This window comes from Rana temporaria, chromosome 1 (assembly GCF_905171775.1).
Source record: "Rana temporaria chromosome 1, aRanTem1.1, whole genome shotgun sequence".
Classification (NCBI taxonomy): Eukaryota; Metazoa; Chordata; class Amphibia; order Anura; family Ranidae; genus Rana; species Rana temporaria.
Window position 1 is genome coordinate 484,939,239 of NC_053489.1, and position 27,410 is coordinate 484,966,648.

General features: G+C 42.2%; 1 protein-coding gene across 2 annotated transcripts in view; it reads left to right on the forward strand.

The window, feature by feature from the left end:
- The first annotated feature begins 382 nt into the window (after positions 1 to 382).
- EMCN (endomucin) overlaps positions 383 to 27,410 on the forward strand; it is a 183,872-nt gene continuing 156,844 nt past the window's right edge. Inside the window, exons 1-2 of one of the 2 annotated variants that reach the window (XM_040330027.1) lie at positions 383 to 550; positions 26,866 to 26,910. In XM_040330027.1, coding sequence (XP_040185961.1) covers positions 481 to 550; positions 26,866 to 26,910 — 115 coding nt within the window. In that variant the 5' untranslated portion in view covers positions 383 to 480. The remainder of the gene's footprint in view (positions 551 to 26,865; positions 26,911 to 27,410) is intronic. The other variant, XM_040330016.1, reaches the window with a different exon arrangement.

Consider the following 27,410-nt stretch of genomic DNA (forward strand, 5'->3'; position numbering starts at 1 on the left):
CTGTGAATCTGGCCCATGGTGTTTTAACCATTTGTTTTAAAAAAAAACAATTTTTTTTTTCATAAAACTTTTATTATTATGACATAAATTAACATAATTTAATTTGAAAATTCTCTTTTTTTTTCTCACAACTGTTATACGCAAACAATATGTAAAGCACTTGAGTGAAGGTACAGGAAATATTAGTATGCATTTACGTATTCTCAGTTTCCTGAGACCTAACTGCTGTCAGTACAGACATGGTTAAAAAGTTATAATTTTTATTAAGAACAACACGTCTGTAGCCCAAATGAAAGAGGTTTCCTGTGAAGAATTTAAACAATACATCCCCAAAGTCCTGAACTCCCAGCAGGAGGTTGTGCATTTCCTCCAGTTCCTTATCAGGCCTAAAATAAGCAAAAAGAGGCCGAGCATGTACACACCTTTTCCACATGATAAGTCCTCCCCTACTACAGGAAAACATGGGATAACGCACAAGGGATGTTAGAGAGAACCATGAAGACCTTCGGAGCTACCGCTGTATTTCTGGCTGTCATTAACCTGCTGACAGGTAACATGCTTATCTTTGATCACTTATGTATTATTGTATTGTTTATGACTATAGTACTCTATGTACTAGTCTGTTGTCTCTTCTTTCTTTGCATCCCTTTTCTATTTGTAATTGAAGTATTCCTGATCAGTGTTATCACTATGAATAGTTAATGTTTCACAAACATATGCAGCATTGCTAATTATACACACTATTTACTACAAACATCCAATCACAAGAAAGGGAATTTTCTGTTTTTTAAATCCAACTATATGTGATAAGATGTTCACTTCACTCTTTAAATGTCTAGATATTCAATTGAAAAGATCATTGGATAGTAGTATAATGTAAACTGTGCAAACATTTACCAGGTTTGATTGAAAAACACTTGACCTCTATTATTGGCTAAATAGATTAAATTTTTGTGGAAAAAAATGTGAATTTAAAAATAAATTGCAGGTTGATTCAATTACACATGCTGCAATTGAATACATTGGCTTTGATCAATAATGGTAGTTACCAACTGCTGAATCGGGACCTACTTCTTTTTGAAACTTTTTTTGTATAAAGAACATTTGTTATGGAACTTCACGTTTTTTGCAAAATAATATTAACACAATGTCAACTTAAAACCTTTAGGTATATAAAAAAAAGCATTATTCCTGAAAGTATAGTTGACAAAATTCCAAATTAAAATTTAGTAGTCTTTACAAGAGTTAATTATGACATGAAGTTTTGGCAGATCAGTTTGTAAATGTGTCATTTGTAGAGCATCCTTTTTGCAGGTGCATTATTATTACGCCATTTCGATTAAATGGTAAAGCACTTGCTTAGCATGTGAAAGGTAGCATGATTGATGCCTGCGTTCAAGTGTTTTCTTACTTGCTTTCTTACGTCAAATCATATTTCGCCAGCAGAGATAATAGTGTTGATTTACTGAAGGCAAATAGGCTGTTCACTTTGAAAGTAAATTTCACTTTGCAAGGTAGTTTTGCCTAAGCTCAGTGTTGTAAATATGTTGCTTTGCAAAGAATATCCAATCACATGCAAAGAAAATAAAAATAGTATTTTTGCATACATGTGATTGAATGATGAAAATCTGCAGAGCTTCACCTCATTCACTAATGCCTTCGATCTCCGATGAAAAAAGTCAGACGGAATTTTTTCATCAGATATTCCGACCATGTGTGGGCCCCATCTTTTTTTCTTTGGAGTTTAGAAACATAACATTTTTTTTTTTTTTACGATCGTCTGTGTGGAACTCCGACAGAGTAAAAAAACATGCATGCTCAGAATCAAGTCGACGCATGGTCGGAAGCATTGAACTTAATTTTTCTCAGCTCATTGTAGTGTTCTATGTCACCGCATTTTGGACGGACGGAATTTGGTGTGACAGTGTGTATGCAACACAGCTTGAACGGAATTTCGTCTCTATAAATCCATTGGAGTATCCCTTTTCAATCTCTCTCACCTAAAAGAACCCAGAATTTCCTGGTCTTGGGGAACCCCTGGGTAAACCAATTTTTTGGGGATCGGTCCAAAAAAATGCCACTTAAATTGGTAGTCAGTGTAAACAGGGCTGCCCTTAGGCCTCATGCACACGCAAAGATGTCCAGAGAAGGAAAATGCAGCTTAAAATGCACCAAACACTGTGGTTTGCATGCGCCTAAACATGTCTAGTATTAATGCTTGTTAGTGTGAGTTTGTCATTTTTTGTCCCCCAAACACTTCTCTTTTTTCTGTCTTTACAGGCTCCTGCCTCTAAATGCCTGTACACGCTAATGTATGCATAGCCACATAAAACAGAGGGGTGTTTCGAGGCAGAAAAAAGTTGAATGCCAGAAAAAGCGGCATTTTTAATATCCTGTGTGCATAAGGCCTTACAGTGGTGGTCAATATGCCTACATTAAAGACAGCTACACAAATCATTGGTTTTTATGCCGGTGCACTGCCAAGTGTCTTGGCCTTGGAACTATGCAACTATACCTACCACAGCTAAAATAACCTCTAGCAACCTTTAGAGAAACCTTAGGGTTCCATAGAACCCTAGTTAGGAAAGGCTGCTCTAGTGCATTTTCAGAAGAGCTTGAAAAATGATGGCCTTAATGCTGCTACAGTGAGGGGAAAAAGTATTTAATCCCCTGCTGATTTTGTACATTTGGCCACTGAAAAAGAAACGATCAGTCTATAATTTTAATGGTAGGTTTATTTTAACAGTGAGAGACAGAATAACATCAAAATATCCAGAAATACGCATTTCAAAAAAGTTATACATTGATTTGCATTTTAATGAGTGAAACAAGTATTTGATTTCCTATCAATCAGCAAGATTTCTGGCTCCCACGTGTCTTCTATACAGCTAACAAACTGAGATTAGGAGCACTCTCTTTACCACTAGCCGACCAGCCGCCGCAGTTATACGGCGGCAGGTCGGCTCAGCTGCGTGAAATCATGTAGCTATATGTCATTTTGCATTGCCCCCTGCTCGCCTCTGGTACCGACGCACGTGCCCGACGGTCGCAATCACTGCCGGGCACCCGGTATCGCTCGTTACAGAGCGAGAACCGGGAGCTGTGTGTGTAAACACACAGCTCCCGGTCCTGTCAGGGGGAGAAATGACTGTTCGTCTGTTCATACAATGTATGAACAGCGATCTGTCATTTCCCCTAGTCAGTCCCATCCCCCCTTCAGTTAGAACACACCTAGGGAACATAATTAACCCCTTCCTCGCCCCTAGTGTTAACCCCTTCCCTGCCAGTGGCATTTTTACAGTAATCAATGCATTTTTATAGCACTGATCGCTATAAAAATGCCAATGGTCCCAAAAAGGTGTCAAAAGTGTCCAAAGTGTCCGCCATAAGGTCGCAGTACTGATAAAAATCGCTGATGGCCACCAATACTTGTAACAAAAAAACTATCCCCTATTTTGTAGATGCTATAATTTTTGCGCAAACCAATCAATAAACGCTTATTGCGATTTAAAAAAAAAAAAAAATATGTAGAAGAATACGTATTGGCCTAAACTGAAGAAAAAAATCGTTTTTTTATATATTTTTGGGGGATATTTATTACACCAAGAAATATTCATTTTTTTTTCAAAATTGTCGCTCTTTTTTTGTTTATAGCGCAAAAAATAAAAACCGCAGAGGTGATCAAATACCACCAAAAGAAAGCTCTATTTGTGGGAAAAAAAGGACGCCAATTTTGTTTGGGAGCCACGTTGCATGACTGCACAATTGTCAGTTAAAGCGACGCAGTGCCGAATTGCAAAAAGTGGGCCGGTCATTGACCAGCAAAATGGTCCGGGGCTGAAGTGGTTAAAGGGAGTGCTCTAAATCTCAGCTTGTTACCTGTATAAAAGGCACCTATTCACAGAAGCAATTAATCAGATTCCAATCTCTCCACTATGACCAAGACCAAAGAGCTGTCCAAGGATGCCAGGAACAAGATTGTAGACCTACACAAGGCTGGAATGGGCTACAAGACCATCTCCAAGCAACTTGGGGAAAAGGTGACAACAGTTGTTGCGATTATTCGCAAATGAAAGAAACAAAATAATTGTCAATCTCCCTTGGTCTGGGGTTCCATTCAAGATCTCACCTCTTGGAGTTTCAATGATCATGAAAACTGTAAGGAATCAGCCCAGAACTACACAGGAATATCTTGTAAATGATCTCAGGGCAGCTGGGACCATAGTCACCAAAAAAAAAATTGGTAACACACTACGGTGTGAAGGACTGAAATCCTGCAGCACCCGCAAGGTCCCCCTGCTCAAAGAAACATCATGTACAGGCCCGTCTGAAGTTTGTTAATAAACATCTGAATGATTCAGAGGAGAACTGGGTGAAAGTGTTGTGGTCAGATGAGACCAAAATTGAGCTCTTTGGCAAACACAACTCGCCGTATTTGGAGGAGGAGGAAAGTTGCCAATGACCCCAAGAACTCCATGCCCACCATCAAACATGGAGGTGGAAACATTATGCTTTGGGGGGGAGTAATTTCTGCTAACGGGAACAGGACAACTACACTGCATCAAAGGGACGATAGATGGGGCCATGTACCATCAAATCCTGGGTGAGAACCTCCTTCCCTCAGCCAGGGCATTGGAAATGGGCCATGGATGGGTATTCCACCATTACAATGACCCAAACACATTGCAAGGCAACAAAGGAGTGACTCAAGAAGAAGTACATTAAGGTCCTGTAGTGGCCTAGCCAGTCTCCAGACCTTTATCCCATAGAAAATATGTAGAGGGAGCTGAAGGTTCAAGTTACCAAACGTCAGCCTCGAAACCTTAATGATTTGGAGAGGATTTGCAAAGAGGAGAGGGACAAAATCCCTCCTGAGATGTGTGCAAACCTTGTGGCCAACAAAAACAAAGTCATATTTTGCGAAGGGGGTCAAATACTTATTTCACTCATTAAAATGCAAATCAATTATTAACTTTTTTGAAATACGTTTTTCTAGGTTTTTTTGTAGTTATTCTGTCTCTCACTGTTAAAATAAACCTACCATTAAAATTATAGACTGATCATTTTTTTGTCAGTGGGAAAACATACCAAATCAGCAGGGGATCAAATACCCTCTTCCCTCACTGTAACTGAGGTCTGAACATATGTTCCTAGAAGCAATTTTTTTTAAAGGGTGTTTATTTATAAGTTTTGCAATTAAACACAGTCATATTACAGTAAAGTGAATAAAAAAATGGAGGGGCACCAATTACGCATTGCCTAAACAAGTACATTTTTTTGGGGTCTTGGTGACCCATTGAGAGCAATGTCATGACTTAATAAACACAATCATAATTCCAAACCCCTGGGAAAGTATCTCTCTTTTTTCTCCGACGGGGGGGGGGATCAAGGAGTTTGGATGCAGCAGTAGGGTACCTATAATAAGACAACAGCAGTCACACACACACTCATACAGTCATACGCACTTATGCACCTTAAACCTACTTAGGTTTTAGCCCACCTCACTCCTGGTTTCAAAAACTTAACAGATCCCTCCAGTAAGTGGCCAGCCCCGGGCAACTCCAGAACATATGAAGTAAGTCTGCATCAGCTAAGGTACATCTGGGGCAAGCAGAAGTGGTCCCTAATCCCATACGGGACAGCTTGACTGGAGTATAATGTAGGTGATGTATAAATTTGAATTGGATAAATCGGTCAGCAGTACTGATAATATCTTGAAAGCAAACCTCAGTGGCCTCCTCGCAGCCTTCATCTGAGAGCTCAGGTAGTAAGACCGACCACTTACCATGTGAGTTCTAAAATGGGTCGGCCCCCCTCAGTGACAGTCTGCCATAGAATGTTGTCACCAGTTTGGAAAGTTCGGGATAAGAGAGCAAATTTTCCTAGAAGCAATTTAGCTCATTTCTGAACTTAAAGCAGTTGTTCGGGCTTAAAAAATTAAACATCAGTAGGTACCAATACTGTATCTTCTGACCTTTTAAAAAAAGGACATTCACCTGTCCAAGGATCCAGCACCATCCTCACTCAGGTCGCTTCTTCATTGGTCTTCAGGTCCCCAGCATGTTTAATAAGGGAAGCCCTCTGTGACTCCCACTGTGCACACATGAATCATGTTGTGAATGGATCCACAGTCTTCTGGGACCTGTGATGTGTCCCAGAAGGGTCTGGACAGGGAGAGAAGGGGGAGAACTTCCACTCCGATCACCTAGGTGGTCAGAGCAAAAGTGGGAGCAGTTACTGTACCTGATAAAATAAAGTACAAGGGGCCAGATTCTCCAAGATCCCGCGTTGGCGTAGTGTAAGCCATTTACACTACGCCACCGCAACTTACTGGAGCAAGTGCCGTATTCTCCAAGCACTTGCTCCGTAATTTGCGGCGGCATAGTGTAAATGGGCCGGCGTATGGCCGCGTAATTCAAAGGGGGCGGCTTGTATTCAAATTAAGCGTGCCCCCTCGCCGATCGAACTGCGCATGCGCCGGGCGGAAAAAAAGCCCAGTGCGCATGCTCCAGCTCACGACGGAAAATGTCAATGACGCCGACGCGAGCGTCATTGACGTAAAGTCGTATTCAAGAACGACTTAGTAAAACGACGTAACCGATGGAAAAAGCCGACGCGGACCCGACGCCATACTTAACATGGCATACGGTGGACTGGCGTAAGGTTACCCCTCATATAGCAGGGGTAACCTTACGCTTACGGAAACGACGTACGTGACAACTACGCGGCGCAAATTCGTTTGGGAATCGGCGTATCAGGCTCATTTGCATTGTCAAATGAGACCTGAACGTAAACGCCACCTAGCGGTCAGCGTTGTATTGCATTTAGGATCCAACGGTGTAAGTGACTTACACCAGTCGGATCCTAGCCTAATTCCGGCGTATCTTGTTTTGTGAATACAAAACAATGATACGCCGGCGGGAATTTCGAATTACGCCGGTGTATCAGTAGGTACACCGGCGTAACTCTTTTGAGAATCTGGCCCCTAGTTCCCAGAAAAAAACCCTCCAGTTAAAGCCAAACTTCCCCTTTGTTCCGCTTGTATGTATAGGTAAAATCCTTTTTTGATTCATGGATTAGGGAGAGCTTAGAACCCCTGTAAAGTCTTTTATTGCTCTTTATATCTCTGCTTGGGAGATTTACCCTCTAAGTTTGTCCTTATGACCATTATCAGCGAGACATAAAAATTAGGAATGAGGGGAATACTCTAGTGGGGATTCCTGGCTGTTCTAGTGATAGCTATCTAGGTTTTTGTAGAGATTTCCTTGCACTTCTTGTTGCTTATTCATAACATAAAGTTAATGAACATCTCCATAATAGGAAACAGACAGTTAAAAATAAAAAAATGATGGTGGTTTAACCCATTCCCTACTCTATCCAAACGTGAAAATAAAGGATATGCATACAATTTAAGCTACCTAAAAAAAAATTAGATTGACTAAGCATGCAAAATGGCTGACCTACTAATTTTGAGAAAAAAATTAAAAAAAGCTTTTTATAAATATAAATAGTCTGCATGTAGCTAACATGCAAGTTTTTGACTTTGGGGTGGAATTGTGGGTGTAACAAAAGCATGTATCTAAAAAGTTCTTCCTGGACAATCAAGATTTCCCTGAGATCACTCAGGCAGAGTATTGGCAGAGTGGGATCGTCCATGAGGCAAACTAGGTGGGAGATTAGGGCTTGGTAAATGTCCAGGGGCCCAGTTTCAACAACCCCTGCAGAAAACCAAGGAGATGCAATTGGAACCATGCCAGCATGCACCATGCTAATGGGATGGCTTCTATGAGTCCAATAATGTTCTTATCAACGTTAGTCATAGGAACTGAGGTCACAGCAGGTCCTTGCTTTATTCCTCTCTGACTGTCAGCTAGGATCAGGAAGGTCCATATGGACAATTCCCAAGTCAGCTTTAAATGACCACATTAGGTACAACGTACCAAGGTAGCAGCACTAAAACATTCAAGTGAGGATAAAACTTGGCACTCTTTCTAGCATCTGAAGTATAACAAACGCCCGCTTTCTCCATAGAGGTCTAGTGCTTTTCTGGGGGCTAGAATAAGTACTCAGGCTCACCCAGGTCCTACTGAAAATGCTTTTATTTTTGTCCCTAAGCTGCTTCTTGTGTTAAGGGTACATGAGCAACTGTAAATACACCATTTAAGCCACAAGTTTATTCAGCCCCAATATGAAGGTGACTTCAAGAAGGTGTTTTGTTTGGCTCTAAATTTGGCTTTGATTAGAAGCACAGCATGTTAGAGTTTAAAAATTATTAGGTAGATTCAGGTAGAGTGAGGCTGACTAGATTGCAATATTTTGGGTGGCCGCTAGGTGGCATTTCCATTGCGGTCGGCGTGGAATATGTAAATAAGGAGATACGTCGATTCATGAACGTACGCCTGGCCGACGCAGTACTTTTATGCCATTTGCGTAAGAGATAGGCCGCGTAAAGTTAGAGCTAGGCCCTAGTGGAATAATAATGTTAAGTATGGCCGCCGTTCCCGCCGCAAAATTCGAAATGTTTACGTCGTTTGCGTAAGTCGTCTGCGAATCGGGATTTACGTCGTTTACGTCCAGGTCGAAATCAATAGGCCGCAATGCACACTGGAAAACTTAGCCGCAATGCACACTGGAAAATGTAGGCGCCCGGCGCATGCGCAGTTTCAAAAAAACGTAAAAAACGTGAGGTCAAGCCTCATTGACATTAAACACGCCCCCCCCCAACACATTTGAATTAGGCGCCCTTACGCCCGCCGATTTAGGCTACGCCGTCGTAACTTAGCAGGCAAGTACATTGAGAATCATGTACTTGCCTAGCTTACTTACGGCGGCGTAGCCTAAACACGCTAAGCTACGCCGCCGTAACTATAGGCTCTGCTACCTGAATCTACCTGTATGTATTTTAAAGCAAGCTGCCCTCACAATTATGGCAGAGATCCGAACGGGATACTATGATGTTGAATGCAGTATGTGTAAGATGCCAAAAAGTTTTGCTGTCCTAACTGAGTAATATCAATGAATATATTAAGAAAAATACAAAATAAAAGGCTTTCATTCATTCCAGGACCTTGACTTGTTTTTACATGGAAATTTTCAGTTTCCAAAGAAACGTTTCCAATCGTTCAGATTATTGAGACATGTTATCACAGCTAAGGCATATGGTTCCTTTATTTTCCTTTACTTGCCAGTGAAAGGAAATGAGGTCACACAAGAATTTGGCTTTTATTTTCTCAGTAATGTTTTGTTATTGTTATTATTTATCTATTAGGGTGCTCTACAACTGGCAAAATAGGCATATGGTCATTGGTCAAGTATCAGCATTGGAAAGTAAAGTGGAGGGGTGGGGGGGCTACATGTTGACATTGAAATGTTGGTGGAGTTACAAGTGTGACTTACCTATCCCTTCCCCATGGAATGTGTGGTCACTTTCATAGGACAGACAGACACCACTACCATTTACTTTATTATCTGCTGGTGGAAAATAACAGACTCTATGTAGTAATGACTGGTAACCAGAGACCATGTGATCTAAGCTGCAACTAGGAAACAACACTTATGTTTTATTCCTGGCAAGAAGGAGGTCACTTTCTTACTCACAGCATGAATTTGTAATACTGACAGGTCCCAAACTAATGTAAAATGTGCTTTAAACAATGAACAATAATCTATAAAATCTTCAGTGTTCACTGTCTAAAACCTCTGTCAGATTTTTGTTTTTGCTACATGAACATTGTCATCATGACATAAAAGTGAGGAAAAATAGGGGAAATCTTCCTATAGGAACACTTTTTCTGGTGACAACTGCCTAAGGGATTTCAATTATATTGTAGTGATACCCTCTTAATTCCTGTTGTGTCTGTGGAACAGGAAGTGAAGTAAAATCTTATTAAGGCCTCGTACACACCAGCGGACAGTCCGATGAACGGTCCGCCGGACCGTTTTCATCGGACATGTCCGCTGGGAGATTTCGGTCTGATGGTTGTACACACCATCAAACCGAAATCCGCACGGACAGACAGCGCGGTGACATGTCCGCGCCGTCGCCGCGACGATGACGCGCGAGACGCTGGAAGGTCAATGCTTCCACGCATGCGTCGAATCACTTCGACGCATGCGAGGGATGGCGGCCGATCGGACATGTCCGGTGAGTCTGTACAGATGACCGAACATGTCCGACGGACAGGCTTCCAGCGGACATGTTTCTTAGCATGCTAAGAAACATTTGTCCGCTGCAAAACGATCGGCTGGACAATTGTCCGCGGGAAACCTGTCCGGTCGGACATACACACGACCAAACATGTCTGCTGAAACTGGTCCGCGGACCAGTTTCAGCAGACATGTTCGGTCGTGTGTACAAGGCCTAAGAGGACACAAACAGGAAAAATAATTGAGAGGTTTTAACCATTTTGTATCCAAAACTCGAAAAAATGCTTGACTATAAATATAGTTTAATGTGTGTAACTTTTACTGGCCAAAAAGGAAGTTAAAGCCCGCTACACAGGGGCTGAATCACGTGAGACAACCACCGGTTCATAAAAACCATGTCATTCGACCCATGTGTATGTCAGTCTGTCCAGCAGAAGCTGGCCGCATGCTGGAAAACCAGCAACCAACTGACTCCTGATCGGCGCTCTCCGCTAATGGCGGAGAGTGCTGGTCGGAGTGTTCTGACGTGGGGGCCCGTCCCTCTTTCAGACCACAACAGCTCAGCAGGGGAGATTGCTGAACTAACCTTGCATGGTTAGTACAGCAGCTCCGACCAGAACTCCTCTGGGTTGCACAAAATAAAAATTGTAGTGTGTACCCAGCTTAAGACATATCAACTTCTGATGGACTGGATTTTTCATTATTTGTACTCAGAGTCTCAGGTAATCGTGCTAGGGAAAGGACTGAGAGGAAACAGGGAAACTGACCTGAGGTGGGACAGTGACGTAAGGTGGGAAAGTGACCTGAGGTGTGCCAGGGTCAAGTGGTCAGTATGCCTAAAAGGGGGCATACCCAAGTAGAAGTAAAAGAAGAAATGCAAGAAAAAAGGCGATGGGTGGGTGGGACACCAGAACACCGACGCCCTGAAGGAGGAAGGAGGGCGGGTTTAAATACCTCCCGACTCCTCCTACAAACACAGGCTGACCTGCGGTCAGCCTTTCACTTGTACTCAGAGTCTCAGGTAATCGTGCTAGGGAAAGGACTGAGAGGAAACAGGGAAACTGACCTGAGGTGGGACAGTGACGTAAGGTGGGAAAGTGACCTGAGGTGTGCCAGGGTCAAGTGGTCAGTATGCCTAAAAGGGGGCAAAAAACAAAACAGTAGGATGAGCTAGCAAAGGGATGCAATGAAAGTAACTGTATGTGACCACAAGCCCCCCAACGCCAGAATGCCCGTGACAGACATGTGGAACTGGGATATGTCCGGTAAAGAAAGCTGACTACCGCTAACCAATTCCTCAATAACGAGAATACAGACCCCCTCGACGAATGGCAGCCGAAACTGCACCTGTACCGAAATACCGGCCCGGAGTGAACATTAAGATGCTACCCTAGTTAGGCAGCATGGAATGGCTACGTGTCATGCCCTGTGCTAGCAGAGAAGGGAGTACTAGGAAAAAAGGAAAGTGGCCTATCTCTGAGTACATCCGCAAAAGTCTGGTGCCCAGACTGTACTGGGCACCAGCTTGAAAACCTGTTTGAGCTGCAAGAGGCAAAAGAAAACAAACTCAAGTAGGAACTGAATGCTGGTGCGAAAAGAACCCGGAATACCGAGAAGGAAACAGCTGGAAGATATCCCAGGCCGAATCAAAAGCTTCCTAGGCTGAATTGAAAAAGGACTTAAAGAACAAGCTTCGTCTGTAACAAAAGAGAAGGCCGTATCCGGAGGATCAAGGAGGGCGTGCTACCATGTATGGAACCCGAACCGGAGAAGGATGGATGGCAGCAAAAAACTCGATGTCTGCTGCCCGTGACATGCAATCTGCAAACAAGAACAACATCATTAAAAACAAAACATGACCAACGAGCCATAACTTACCTAGGGAAAAGGAAGAAAACCTTAACCTTCCCTAACCCCTACCTACGCAGGTGTCCGTGATCGACACACTCTGTAACGTAGAGCAGGAACGAATACGTAGCACAGGACTGAAAACGTGTCAGTCTGAAGAACCTAGCGAGGCTGAGCAACCTGGGGCAAATCAGGCCAATTAAAAACGTAACACTCAAACCTATGAACCTGAAGATGTGTCAGGCAAGTGATGCAAGTAAAAGATAAGACGTATGCAATGTAATGAAAGCCGTGAGAAGCGGATGAGGGGACTTGCCACCGTACAAGCCAATTAGAAACGTACATCTCAATCCGACAGTACCCTAAAATGTGACGGTACCCAGCAGTGGAGAGTGGCCATGAACTAACGTGAGGATATGAACGTGACATGTATGCCCAGACTATGACAATAAAATGTAGGTAAGTGTAGGACTAGTGCAACTGGACTGACAATGTGACAATCCCATGAAATGAAAGGCCGAGCAACCTGAGGCATAGCAGGCAAATTAAAAACGTACACTCAGGCCTGATGCAACCTGAAGACGTGTCAGGTCGTTGTGTGAGAAATGAAATGTTAAGATGCATGAAACGTATGAGAAACAGATGAGGAGACCTGCCACCGTACAAGCCAATTAAAACGATCATCTCAATCCGTAAGCACCCATAGACGTGATGGGTGACCCCCCCAGCGGTGGAACGCCATGAATCTAAAAAGAACATGCTAATACTACCAACTGAAAACTAACACAACTGGAACCTGCATGAGAAACGTAAGGTTGCATGAGAAATAAACACATTTGAGAACATGAATAGCATGAGAAACGAAAAAAAACATGAGAAACATCAATAGCATGAGATACGAAAACATGAGAAGATAAATTATATGAGAACATAAATTGCATGGGAAACGAAAAAACACTTTGAGAACATAAAAATACCATGAAAATCGTAATCGTGTGCGAAGCGTAACTCGTATGAAAAGCGTAACTTATGTGAAAAGCATAACGTAAGAAAAGTGCAACGTATGAAAACATGACCAATGTAAATGTATCACAACTGAAACCTGCCAGAGAAACGTAAATGTTAGAGAACATGAATAGCATGAGAAACGTAACGTAAAACAAAACATGGAAATGTAAAATTGCATGAGAACATGACTCGCACGAGAAACGTAATCGCACGAGAAACGTAATCGCATGAGGACACGTAATCGCATGAGGACACGTAATCGCATGAGGACACGAGCATGAAAACGTAATGCATGAGACAACATAAGGCTTGAGAAACGTGGTCGCATGAGAACATAAAAACATGAGAAACGTAATCGCATGAGAAACTACCCTGGGAAACATAATCGCAAGCGAACTACCATGTGAACTGTAATTGCATGAGAACGTAATCGCGAGAGAACTACCATGTGAAACGTAACGCCTGAGAAACGTAAACACATGAGGACATGACTCATGAGAAACGTGATCGCATGAAAACTACCATGCGAAATGTAGTCGCATGAGAACTACCAAGCAAACCGTAATCGCATTAGAAACGTAAACACACAAGAGAAACTCGAATTGCATGAAAACGTGATCGGATGAGAACTACCATGTGAAACGTAATCGCATGAGAGATGTAAACACAAGGACAAGACTCGTGAAAAAACCAAGATCGCATGAGAGACGTGATCGCATTTGAACGTAATTGCACGATAACTACCATGTGAAACGTAATCGCATGAGAACGTAATCGCATGAGAAACGTAAACACATGAGGACATGACACATGAGACATGTGATCGCATGAGAACTACCATGCGAAATATAGTCGCATGAGAACTACCACGCGAAACGTGATCGCATGAGAAACGTGAACACACAAGGACGTGACTCGCATGAGAAACGTAATCGCATGAGAGACGTAATCGCATGAGAGACGTAATCGCATGAGAAGATCGCATAGGGAAAGCATACAGACCTGCACCCCACTGCGAGCATCGGGAAAAGGGGGGGCGGTTGGGGTGAGCGGCGCTCAGCTGACGGAGGAGGATGGGGTACAGACCGTCCGACCGCTGGGGATCCTGAGGAGAGCACCCTGGACACCTGCTGCTGCCGCCATTGCTCTGTTCAAAAAACCGGAAGTGACGTCCGAAACCCCACCCACACCAGAACACCGACGCCCTGAAGGAGGAAGGAGGGCGGGTTTAAATACCTCCCGACTCCTCCTACAAACACAGGCTGACCTGCGGTCAGCCTTTCACTTGTACATCTCTAGTCATTGCTGGTGTTGAAACCAGTCACAATAATAATAGGATAACAACAACAACACTCCATCACCCAAAAAACAATCATAATAGAAGTCAGTGAAAAGAAGGGTGCAGCCAATAGTCAGGGGGATATTATTATTTATAGTTATAGTATTTTTCCTTGCCACACCATTGGTTAGAGAGAAAATCAGTTGTGTAAATGTTTTAGTGGGAATATACAAAATAACTACTAACAAGAAAAGATAACTTTTCAGCATTATATTTGTTATTATAATTATTTTTATTATTTTATTTTTTGCCATTTTGCTTTTGTGTAGACATTAAAGGGGTTGTAAAGGAATTTTATTTTTCCCCTAAATAGCTTCCTTTTACCTTAGTGCAGTCCTCCTTCACTTACCTCATCCTTCCATTTTGCTTTTAAATGTCCTTATTTCTTCTGAGAAATCCTCACTTCCTGTTCTTCTGTCTGTAACTCCACACAGTAATGCAACGCTTTCTCCCTGGTGTGGAGAAAGCCTCTTGAGGGGAGAGGGGGCGAGCAGGAGTGTCAGGACGCCCACTAACGCACAGCTCCTTTCTCTATCTGCAAAGTAGAGAGTGTCCTGACACTGCTGCTCGCCCCCTCCCCCCTCAAGAGGCTTTCTCCACACCAGGGAGAAAGCCTTGCATTACTGCGTGGAGTTACAGACAGAAGAACGGGCAGTGAGAATTTCTCAGAAGAAATAAGCAAATTTTAAAGCAAAATCGAAGGATGAGGACTGCACTAAGGTAAAGGAAGCTATTTAGGGAAAACATTTTTTTCCTTTACAACCCCTTTAATTTTGATGATTGTGCTAAAAAAGAAAATTTAAATTTTTTAATTATGATTTTCGGATAGCTTTTACATTTTTGTTTTAACATCATTTAAATTGCTCTGCTTTTTTAGGCTGATAGTCATTCAGAGTCTTATCCATTTATGTAAACCATCTTTGCATGGAAACCATTCAGTGAATTTACAAAATAACTGTGTAAATGGGTTTATGTACAGTAAGATGCTTTCTTTTGTAGTCAAGACCGTACTCTGCCATTCTTTGTCTATGAATAGAGTAAGTGTAACCACAGAGTCAAAATGGATAATAAACCATAAATATAAACTGCAGAGTAAAGATTGTGTTCATGTCACTATGCTACATGCAAACACACATTGCAGATTAACGTTCCTGTAATTGTTAGTACATGAAGCTCTATTCAAAGAAAATCTCTTAAGTGCTGCCAATTCTCTAAGCTGGCCCTTTTCCTCTTTCATCCTTTCTGTGATTCACAGACAACATAAAAGGAAAAAACAGAAACATACACTGTATGTAATAAAAAAAAACAGCCTGTAAACATATCATTAAAAAAACAGGAAGGCAGAAGTGGCACACCTAATGAATAACCTGATTAAATAAAAAAAATGTGTTCATATAGTGTGCTCTCTATATACAGATAACACTGAAAAACAATTAGATTGCAGTACCCTCTTGTCCTAAACAAAGATGTAATTAGACTTTAATTGCCATACAGTGGTAACGCCTGATACACACAGTGGGCCAGATTTATGTAGATCAGCGGATCTTTAGATCCGCCAGATCTACATGTTTTACGATCCGCCGGTGCAATTTAGCGAGGCTAGTGCATGATTCATAAAGCACTTACCTCGCAAATTGCACCGTCGGATCCTAACCCCCCCCGGCGGAATGCAAATTCCGCGGCTAGGGGGAGTGTACAATTTAAATCAGTCGCGTTCCCGCGCCGATTTAACTGCGCATGCGCCGCCGGCGAAAAAGCCCAGTGCGCATGCTCCAAATGACGTCGCTAGGACGTCATTGTTTTCGGCGGCTCGGTTACTTACGGCCATCCGTATTCCCGACGTACTTACGCAAACGACGTAACAAATTTAAAACTCGGCGCGGGAACGTCGGCCATACTTAACATTAGCTACCCCTCATATTAGCAGGGGTAGCTATCCGCCGGAAAAAGCCGAACGCAAACGGCGTTGAAAAAGAGCGACGGGCGGGCGTACGGACGTGAATCGGCGGTTCTCCTCATTTGCATATGCAACGTTTAAAAAAAAGCGACGACACCTAGCGGCCGGCGGGAGATTACAGCCTAAGATTCGACTGGTGTAAGTCACTTACACCAGTCGGATCTAAGGGAGATCTATGCGGAACTGATTCTTATGAATCAGTCGCATAGCTCCGACTGTGGGATCTCACAGATCCGACCGTCGGCTCTCACAGATATGACGGCGGATCAGGAGATCCGCCGTCGTATCTCTTGATGAATCTGCCCCAGTACGTTTTTTTTTTTTTTGTTCAGCCCAGTAAACTGAACAAAAAAAAATGAAGGAGCTCGCAAGGAGGTCCTGTACAAATGATGCAATGCTAGTACAGCGATCTCCCCGTGGGAACCCCCCACCAGAACACACTCAGCCATTGTCTCAGAGCACTGATTGGATGCCGATCAGCTGCTGTTTTTTTCCAGCAAGCTTGTTCAATAAAAGCCAGCTGTGAGATCCAATTTTCTAATACAAGGACCTGTACACTCCGGCTAAATGTAGGCCAGTATCTACTGTGCCGGCTGATTTTAGACGATATTCAGTCCAGTAAGGGGCTTAAAGCTACTGCCCGAATCTTGCTTTAGAGGCAAAAGTTACTAAAGGGACTTCCTCCCATTCCAGGTAAGGCCTTGGCCCCAAAAGCAAGGTTAACAAAATTGACTGGTGGCATTTCTAGTGAATCTGAAAGTGGAACTTTACCCTTTAAATCAACATTTACTATTTTTAATATTTATGCTGCTAGCCTAGTAAATAAATAGGAAGGATATTATATTCACTTGTTTAACTTCAAGGTGATTTCCCAATAAAATAAAGCATGGAGAAATGGATTGATGGATTGATACATTTTAAAATAATTAACTGGCATTTTATTTTTTTTGGTGCTCAGATACAGTTCAGTTCTACTTGAAGAGAAACATATGTAAAAAAAACAAATCTCAGCAGAATACATTGACTTATATTGGCTAGCACAGTGGCTAAGTAGTTAGCACTTCCACCTTTGCCTGTGTGGTCTTCCTCTCACACTCCAAAAAAAATGCAGATAGGTTAATTGTCTCCTGTCTTAATTGGCCCTACTATGGGCCAGATTCACAAAAGGAATACGACGTCGTATCCCTGTTTCTATCAATGCGACTGATTCATAGAATCAGTTATGCATAGATATCCCTAAGATCCGACAGGTGTAATAGTTTTACACTGTCGGATCTTAGGATGCAGTACCGTGGCCGCCGCCCGGGGGGAGTTCGCGTCGTAAACCAGCGTCGGGTATGCAAATTAGCAGTTACGGCGATCCGCGAAACTTTTTCCCGTCGTTACGTCGCCGCAAGTGTTAGTTTACCGTCGCAAAGATAGGGCACCTTTTACAAAGTGGAAAATTACTCCACCATGTAAAAGTATACCCGTCTTTCCCGCGTCGCTTTTGAATTTTTTTAATTTTTTTTTTTCCCGGCGCAAGTCTTTTTTTCACGTCGCGATTCACAAAACGTCGGCACGTCGTAATTTCGCGCAAAGAACGTCGGGAAATGTAGGCGGGAGCGCGCCTAATTTAAATGGTACCCGCCCCCATTTGAATTGGCCCGCCTTGAGCCGGACGGATTTACGATACACCGTCGCAAATTTCCAGGTAAGTGCTTTGTGGATCGGGCACTTAGACAGAAAATTTGCGGCGGTGTAACATAAATCGGTTACGTTACGCTGCGCCGCCGGACTGTGAATCTGGCCCTATGTGTATGTATGAATGTGAGTTAGGGACCTTAAAATGCAAGCTGGTTAAGGGCAGGGACTGATGTGAATGTACAATATATGTGTAAAGTGCTGTGTTATTGGTGTTATATACAGTAAACATCTGTAATAAATACATGCGTTTTTGGAGTCAGCTAAATGCAAGGTAGCAAAGTCCATAGGATAACCTTGGAACATGCCTTATAGGTGCCACCTTGCAAGAAGAGCCTAAAACTGCTGGTATTCAACATTCAAAGTGGCAGCTGAGACTTGATCTTCAACACAAGAGCTGACAGCATTTCTGTAGAAAAGAAGTCTGCTGCTTTATTTATGCTTATACAGGTAGTGCTGTCAGCTGTCCTATGTACAAAAAAAACACTGATATTCCCCTCAGCACCTGCAAAACACCTCAGCATCTTGAGCGCAGACATCCTGTCCAATTAGAACTCTCCTACCACCACTACAGCTAATCTACTGGCCAGTAAGTTCACAGACCCTCATAATCTGGGGTAGGGTCCCCACCACCCCTCTCCCAGGGGGTGGGTGCCTACCAATCAGCTGCTAATTAGCTTTAAGCGATAAAATAATTTTCCTAAACCTTGGGGTGCGCAGAAGACTGTCAAATTCAGAGCTGAATTGTGTGTGTCAGCTCTTCCTGTATCTTGTGTCTGGCTGGGTGGTTCAAAGAGGGAGGTGGCTACAACATGGCTGGGATTAAAGGTAATGTCCTGTTCTGCTTTACTGGTAGCCAGTCTCAGAACATGTCTAGTATCCATTCTTCCCTCTACTCAGGACAACACTTCTAGCTCCTGCACCACAGATCAAGAATGCTGTCTGTGCATGTATCTCAGCAGTTAACACACACGCTTTTCATGGATTTCACAGAATGTTAGTTTATCTCCTTTTTAGCACAATTAGACCAATCACACTGTTATTAAAAACTGACACTGATCAGGTAAAGATAGGTCCACTAAGCAGCCAGGCTAAAAAAAAAAAAAAAAACAGTGCAAGGTTTACACCAGTATTCACAGGACTGAAGCATGTAGGAATCAGTAGTAAGCTAATGCAATGTATTTACCGGTATTTTCTTTTTCTCTTAACAAAATGTTTCACTAAAAGTCTTAGATAGAGCCATTTTTGTAGTTTTGGGAAGACTGGGAAGAGTTAAAAATGTCATACATTCCTACCTTGCCAATAACGTGTGTCCATTGATCACCCACTCACAACATCTGGCTAGACAGTGAATGGATTTGCCATTGGAAATTGTGGGTAGAGTCAATATCCTTAAAATTATGTATTTACCTAAACTGTTGTATATTGTGGCCTATTCCCCTTGTCCCTTTTTTAAACAAATTGATGCTATTTGTGTGACTTTTTTGTGGCACTGTAAGTCACCTAGAATAACGTTAGAGGTTCTAAGGTTGCCAAGTCATTTGGCGTGACATGCCTTTCCCAACTTTTACATATACTATTTAGCATCCCAAATGGTCCATATTCATGAATGGCTACACCCCATCCCTGACAATCCCAGTACCACCACAGAAGCGGTCATTCTTTCTTCGATGGAAACGCTGCATAATATTATTTATTGGGGTCCCTTTATGTCCAGGGACCACAATGCTTAACATCACACTTTCCCTATTTCGAACGGTTGTGACCCGTATCACTAAGAATCCTTGGTCGAGGTCACCGAACAACCACCTTTGGTATAACCCCACCTTGGGTGAACTTAGAACTTTACTAGATCCACAAGGATGGGCATTGCACAGGATTAAATACCTTTGTCATCTCTTTCATGTACAAGACTTTAAATCCTTTTCTTCCCTGAAAGAACAGTTAAGTCTACCTCCCCACTATATATTTTATTACTACCAGCTACGTCATGTCGTGCAAGCACAATTTAGTTCACTAGTAAATCCTGTCTATATTACTCCTCTGGAATAAATGCTTTGTCGGCTCGACCCTACTAAACTTATTTTTCACTGCTACTCTGCACTCATGACTGATTCTAACCTTAGGTTTGCCACTACTCAAACTAGATGAGCTTTATTATATATGTCCCTTACTGACTCTATATGATGATGCCATTGACTATGAGGCTGTCTACATAATAATGAATTAAACGAAGCAGTCTGAACAATTTAGAGCAGTGTTTTAATTTCTATTACTTATGTACTTTTAAAGGGATTATTAGCTATTGGCACCAACAGGACCTTTTTTTTCCCCAGAATAAGTGTAAATTCTGCAGATCACCTAACTGTCACTCTGTTGTAAAGTGTTTGTAACACTTACACAACCCCTAACCTTTGTGTACACCCTACACCTTAACCTGATCCCCTTAACATTAAACTTGACCCTAACACGTAACCTCCTATACAGATTCCCCCCAACTTAACCTTAACATCCGACATAGCCTCTAAAGTTCCTTAACTCTTAACCTCCCCCAGTTCTTAATATAAAGCCCAGCTGACGCCACCATTTTTTTTAGCTTTGTATACAGTGGGGAGGGACTAGAACTCCTCTGAGTTTTATTACTGCCTGTGTCCCCCGTGGGGAGACATACCTTCACTTCTTGCATCTGTGACAAGATGTCACAAGGACAGGAAGGGATGCAATATCTGTCCAGTGGTAACAGTGCATTTAATAGGCTAGGAAGAGGGAAGGCATCTAGCAGGTTTATACTGCTTTTTGTGTCTTCATGTTACAAAGAATACCAACACCCTCTCATTTCTTCCCCAGCTATCACTGGGTCAGTAATTTAACTACTTGCCGACCAGCTGCCGTCATTCTACGGCGGCAGGTCGGCTCTCCTGGGCGAGAGCCCGTAGCTCTACGTCGGCTCTTTTAGCGGCCACTAGGGGCGCGTGCGTTTGCTCATTACAGAGCGGGGACCGGGAGCTGTGTGTGTAAACACACAGCTCCCGGTCCTGTCAGGGGGGGAAATGCTGATCCTCTGTTCATACAATGTATGAACAGAAGATCAGTGTTTCCCCTAGTGAGGCCACCCCCCGACAGTAAGAACACACCCAGGGAACATACTTAACCCCTTCCCCGCCCCCTAGTGTTAACCCCTTCACTGCCAGTGGCATTTTTATTGTAATCCAATGCATTTTTATAGCACTGATCACTATAAAAATGCCAATGGTCCCAAAAATGTGTCAAAAGTGTCCGAAGTGTCCGCCATAATGTCGCAGTACCGAAAAAAAATCGCTGATCGCCGCCATTACTAGTAAAAAAAATATATAAAAAATATATTAATAAAAATGCCATAAAAATACCCCCTATTTTGTAAACGCTATAACTTTTTTTTTATATATTTTTGGGGATATTTATTACAGCAAAAAGTAAAAAATATTCATTTTTTTCAAAATTGTCGCTCTATTTTTGTTTATAGCGCAAAAAATAAAAAACGCAGAGGTGATCAAATCCCACCAAAAGAAAGCTCTATTTGTGGGAAAAAAAGGACGCCAATTTTGTTTGGGAGCCACGTTGCACGACCGCGCAATTGTCAGTTAAAGCGACGCAGTGCCTAATCGCAAAAAGTGCTCTGGTCTTTGGGCAGCAATATGGTCCGGGGGTTAAGTGGTTAAGGAACATTTCCCCAAAAGAGATGCAGACAGTGAACAAAACTGAAAGAAATAAGCCTTAAAGAAGTTCTGAAACATACACACTGTACTGAAAACACTAATGCCGCGTACACACGATCAGTTTGTCTGATGAAAACAATCCGATGGACCGTTTTCATCAGACAAACCGATCGTGTGTGGGCCCCATCGTTTTTTTTCCCATTGGTGAAAAAACTTAGAACCTGTTTTAAAATTATCTGATGGTTAAAAAACCGATAGAAAAAAACGATCGTCTGTGGGCAAGTCCATCGGTTAAAAATCCACACATGCTCAGAATCAAGTCGACGCATGCTCGGAAGCATTGAACTTAATTTTTCTCAGCGCGTCGTAGTGTTTTACGTCACCGCGTTCTGACACAAACTGATTTTTAACTGATGGTGTGTAGGCACGACTGATGAAATTCAGCTTCATCGGATATCTGATGAAAAAATCCATCAGTCCGTTTTCATCGGATGAACCAATCGTGTGTACAGGGCGTAACACTAAAACGCAAAACTGAATTCATTATACTGACCGAACCAACCCCTCAACTATGCCCTAACACTAGATACATTTTTTCATTTGGTATACTTACCTTGTTCTACTTTGAGTACACCTAGGTAAATTGTTTTACACTTCAGATAGCTTTGCCTTGAAAGGTACTAGAAGTGGACAGTCAGAGCTCATAACTTACAGTATGTTCTAACACCTAACTGGTCATATTTTAAAGACCTCCTTAAATATGTCCCTGATTTGTGTCTCACAGCCGTTTCCACTGACAATGAAAACCAGAAGCCATAAAAAATGAGCAATGAGCATTCATTGGGTTTATAATAATGCAAGCATTAATGCAACCTATTAATATCTCTGTTGGGAGCTACTTAATAAAATGAAAATGATATTATATATAGCGTCCAACAGTTACTAATATTGTTTGTTACATAAATATTCCAGTTCTTATGGTCAGAGGCCCATTGTAGGCACTTTTGATTGTGGACACGGCTCAGCGTGGACACCCTGACCTGTCTGCGGTTATGCAATAAACTGCAATGCACTGTGTCTTCTGACACCTTTTTATCGGAACCAGCATTACATTTTTTCAGCAATTTGGGCTACAGTAGCTCTTCTTTTGGATCAGGCCACATAGGCCAGCCTTTGCTCCCACCATGCATCAATAAGCCTTGGCTGGGCCATAATCTTGTCACCAGTTCACTGGTTTTCCTTCATTGGACCACTTTTGGTGGGTCCTGACCAGGGCAGGACTTAGGGTGGTGGGGGCCCCTGGGCTTGAGTGTTGAAGGGGCCCCCTGGAGCCAAGAATTGGGGGGGGTCGAAGATGTTGAGCGAGGGGGGGGATCATAGTTGTTGAGCGGGGGGGGGCCAATTGAAGTTGTTGAGCGGGGGGGCGCATTAAGCAGACATCCACACACCGCTCCGGTTCCTCCTGGGGGGGGGTTTTGCAGCAGTTGTTGAGCGGGGGGGAGTGCCTCTCACCTGTGCCGACAGCCGGGGCCACAGACTGTCATTAGCCCGGCTGTCGGCTTTCTTCCCTTCAGCAGCCACAGTCCTCCACACACCGCTCCGGTTCCTCCTGCTTCTGTGCTGCCTCCTCTTGCAGTGCGGGAAAATAAACCCTTTCGCGGTAACTGCGGGAAGAAGCTGTCTGTGCGGGAAAGTCCCGCAGAATCCGTGCGTGTATGTGTGTGTGGGAGGTATGCGCAGGGCCGCCATCAGGAATTTTGGGGCCCCTTACTAGGGTTGCCACCTGTCCAGGAATCACCCGGACAGTTCGGGTTTGGGATCTTGTGTCCGGGTTTCAGTCTGCCTGAAACCCGGACACAATATTTAGACTGGGCTGTGGCTCCCCAAGTAACTGAGGTAGTCACACAAAAATCTGTTGCCATTTGGGAGATGCGGGCCGCTGTCTGGGGGCAGGTTTGGCATCACTGAGGGGAAGCCATGATGTTTGGATTGAAGAAAAGGTGGCAAGTCTACCCCTTAAACAGCTTAAGGCATGGGCCCCCTGGAGCAGAGAACCGGGGGGGGGGGGGTGCTGCCGCCTGAAATTGAGAAGCGGGGGGGCTGCTGCAAATTGAGAAGCGGGGGGGGCCTTTACAAAAAAAAGAAGAAATAAAGAAAAATATATATACAGTACAGACCAAAAGTTTGGACACACCTTCTCATTCAAAGAGTTTTCTTTATTTTCATGACTATGAAAATTGTAGATTCACACTGAAGGCATCAAAACTATGAATTAACACATGTGGAATTATACATAACAAAAAAGTGTGAAACAACTGAAAATATGTCATATTCTAGGTCCTTTTGCAGCAGACACATCTCTAGAACTGTTAAGAGGAGACTGTGTGAATCAGGCCTTCATGGTAGACTATCTGCTAGGAAACCACTGCTAAAGAAAGGCAACAAGCAGAAGAGACTTGTTTGGAAGAACACAAGGAATGGACATTAGACCAGTGGAAATCTGTGCTTTGGTCTGATGAGTCCAAACTTGAGATCTTTGGTTCCAACCCCCGTGTCTTTGTGCGACGCAGAAAAGGTGAACGGATGGACTCTACATGCCTGGTTCCCACTGTGAAGCATGGAGGAGGAGGGGGGATGGTGTGGGGGTGCTTTGCTGGTGACACTGTTGGGGATTTAATCAAAATTGAAGGCATACTGAACCAGCATGGCTACCACAGCACCTTGCAGCGGCATGCTATTCCATCCGGTTTGCGTTTAGTTGGACCATCATTTATTTTTCAACAGGACAATGACCCCAAACACACCTCCAGGCTGTGTAAGGGCTATTTGACCAAAAAGGAGAGTGATGGGGTGCTGCGTCAGGTGACTACCTATTGAAGCTCATCAAGAGAATGCCAAGAGTGTGCCAAGAGAATGCCAAGAGTGTGCCAAGCAGTAATCAAAGCAAAAGGTGGCTACTTTGAAGAACCTAGAATATGAAATATATTTTCAGTTGTTTCACACTTTTTTGTTATGTATAATTCCACATGTGTTAATTCGTAGTTTTGATGCCTTCAGTGTGAATCTACAATTTTCATAGTCATGAAAATAAAGAAAACTCTTTGAATGAGAAGGTGTGTCCAAACTTTTGGTCTGTACTGTATATATAAAAAAGGGGGGTAGCCATCTGGGGCCCTGGGGACCTCTGGGCCCTTTAATAAAAAGAAAAAAGAAACCTCTGGGCCCTTTAATAAAAATAAATAAATAAAACAAACATTTATAAAAAATACATAAAAAAAGAGAGGTTGCCATCTGGGGCCCTGGGGCCTCTGGGCCTTTTAATAAAAAATAAAAAAATATAAACAAAAAAAATAAAATAAACATTTATAAAAATAAATAAAAAAGGGGGGGTTGCCACATGGGGCCCTGGGGACCTCTGTAAACAAAATATATATATATATATATATATATATATATATATATATATAAAAAAAAAGGGGGTTGCCATCCGGGGGCCCTGGAGACCTCTGGGCCCTTTAATAATAATAATAATAAAATATATATATTTAAAAAATATATATATATATAAAAAAACATTTTTTTTAATAAAAAATAAATAAAAAAAGGGGGGAGTTGCCGTCCGGGGCTCGGGAGACCTCTGGGCCCTTTAATAATAATAATAATAATAATAATAATAATAATAATAATAAAATATATATATATATATATATATATATATATATATATATATATATATATATATATATATATATATATATAAAAAATATATAAAAAACATTTTTTTAATAAAAAATAAATAAAAAAGGGGGGTTGCCGTTCCGGGGCCCGGGGGGCCTCCGGGCCCCTGGGGAACTCCGGACCCCTAAAAAAAAAAAAAAAAAAAAAAAAAAATTTTTTTTTTTTTTTTAAAGGGGGCCCCCTAATGGACGGGGCCCATGGGCTTGAGCCCAGTCAAGCCCAATGGTAAGTCCGGCCCTGGTCCTGACCACTGCAGACCAGGAACATCCCACAAGAGCTGTAGTTTTGGAGTTGCTCTGACCCAGTGGGCTAGCCATTATAATTTGGCCCTTTGTTAAAGTTTTTCAAATCCTAACACTTGACCATCTTGTCTTCTTTCAACACATCAACTTCAGGGATGACATGTTCACTTGCTGCATAATATATCCCGCCCACTTTCAGATGTCATTGTAAAGAGATAATCAATGTTATTCCCTATATCTGTCAGTGATCATAATGCTATGGCTGATCAGTGTATATGTGGTAACCAAAAGGCTAATGGTTTTGGGTAAAGGCTAATGGCCATGGAAATTGGTTGATATAGGCCAAACCTTTTTTTGCTCTGTTTTATTCATTTAAAAACTCAGATGTGCTTAAATACCACCAAAAGAAAGCTTGTATCTGTCTCAGAAAAATTATAAATATGTAATTTAAATAGAGTGTTGCATGACCATGGAATTATGTTACAGCACTGAAAGTTGAAAATTGGCCTGGGTAGAAAGGGGGTGAAAGTGCCCGGTATTGAATTGTTTAAATAACTTTATTGAGATGTCACACAGAAATTTTGTCAGCTGTGTAGTACTTTTTTTTTAGAGTACACCACCTGGTTTGAACTGGGTAGATGGGGAGACAAGGCAAAAAAATAACGGCCTATTCCCACTGCATGTGGTGTGCATAGACCCTTAAAGTGACATTATGAACCTGGCTGCTTACTCTAATGTCAGCCTTCTTCCGACCTTCCCACGCCCAGATTCAAAGTGGATGAGATGTACAACGATGTAAAAATACTTTATAAAATGATTGACTCGTTTGTGCTTATCAGGGTTAAAAATGAAGGAAGCTGGTGTTTAAACACGCAAGTTGTGCTCAACTGTGTTACTGAAACTATTCAGCCGCCCAAAAATAAATAAAGGCTTCCTGGCACAGGATGATCTCATGTAAACTTAAATAGGAACTTGGATGTTTATAAAATCAGATTGTGTGCAAGCTCGCCCATTTGCAATAAAATGTTTACTTATAACGTATATATAGCAATGTACTTCTGTAACATATACATCTAGCATAAGTATTTTAACTGACACCGTTTGGGGAAAATAATTTGCAGCAATTTACCAAAGTTTTCATGTTACAATATAATTGTTGTTTTTGTTATTGATAATCCTTTCCTTTTTTTTCCCTCATCGCTTCTATAGTGTCATCTATGATTAACGACAGCTATATAATCTCACCAACACCAGGTAAAGAAACATGTTTATTCTTTGTCTTTATCCCCTATTGCCTGTCAAATAAAATACTCATAACAAATCAGTTATCAATTTCCATGTTGGGCTTTGATAATTGCTTATTTAGACATTGCCTTTCATATTTAATAGTTAAAAAAAGAACACTTCTAAACAAAACCTGTATTTAAAATGGCCACAAACCAATCTCATTAAAACTTTACAGGGTTTTTTGTAAAATACATTTTTTAAGTCTGTATGCCCGTTATTTGTTCTTTCTGCAGTGGTCAGGACCCACCAAAAGTGGTCCAATGAAGGAAAAAACACTTCGGGCTAGATTCATAAAGGACATACAACGGCGTATCTTCAGATACGCCGTCGTATGTCCGAATGAGTGCGGTCGTATCTATGCGCCTGATTCATAGAATCAGTATCGCAAAGATTTGGCCCAGATACGAGCGGCGTAAGTCTCCTACGCCGTCGTATCTTAGGGTGCATATTTACGCTGGCCGCTAGGG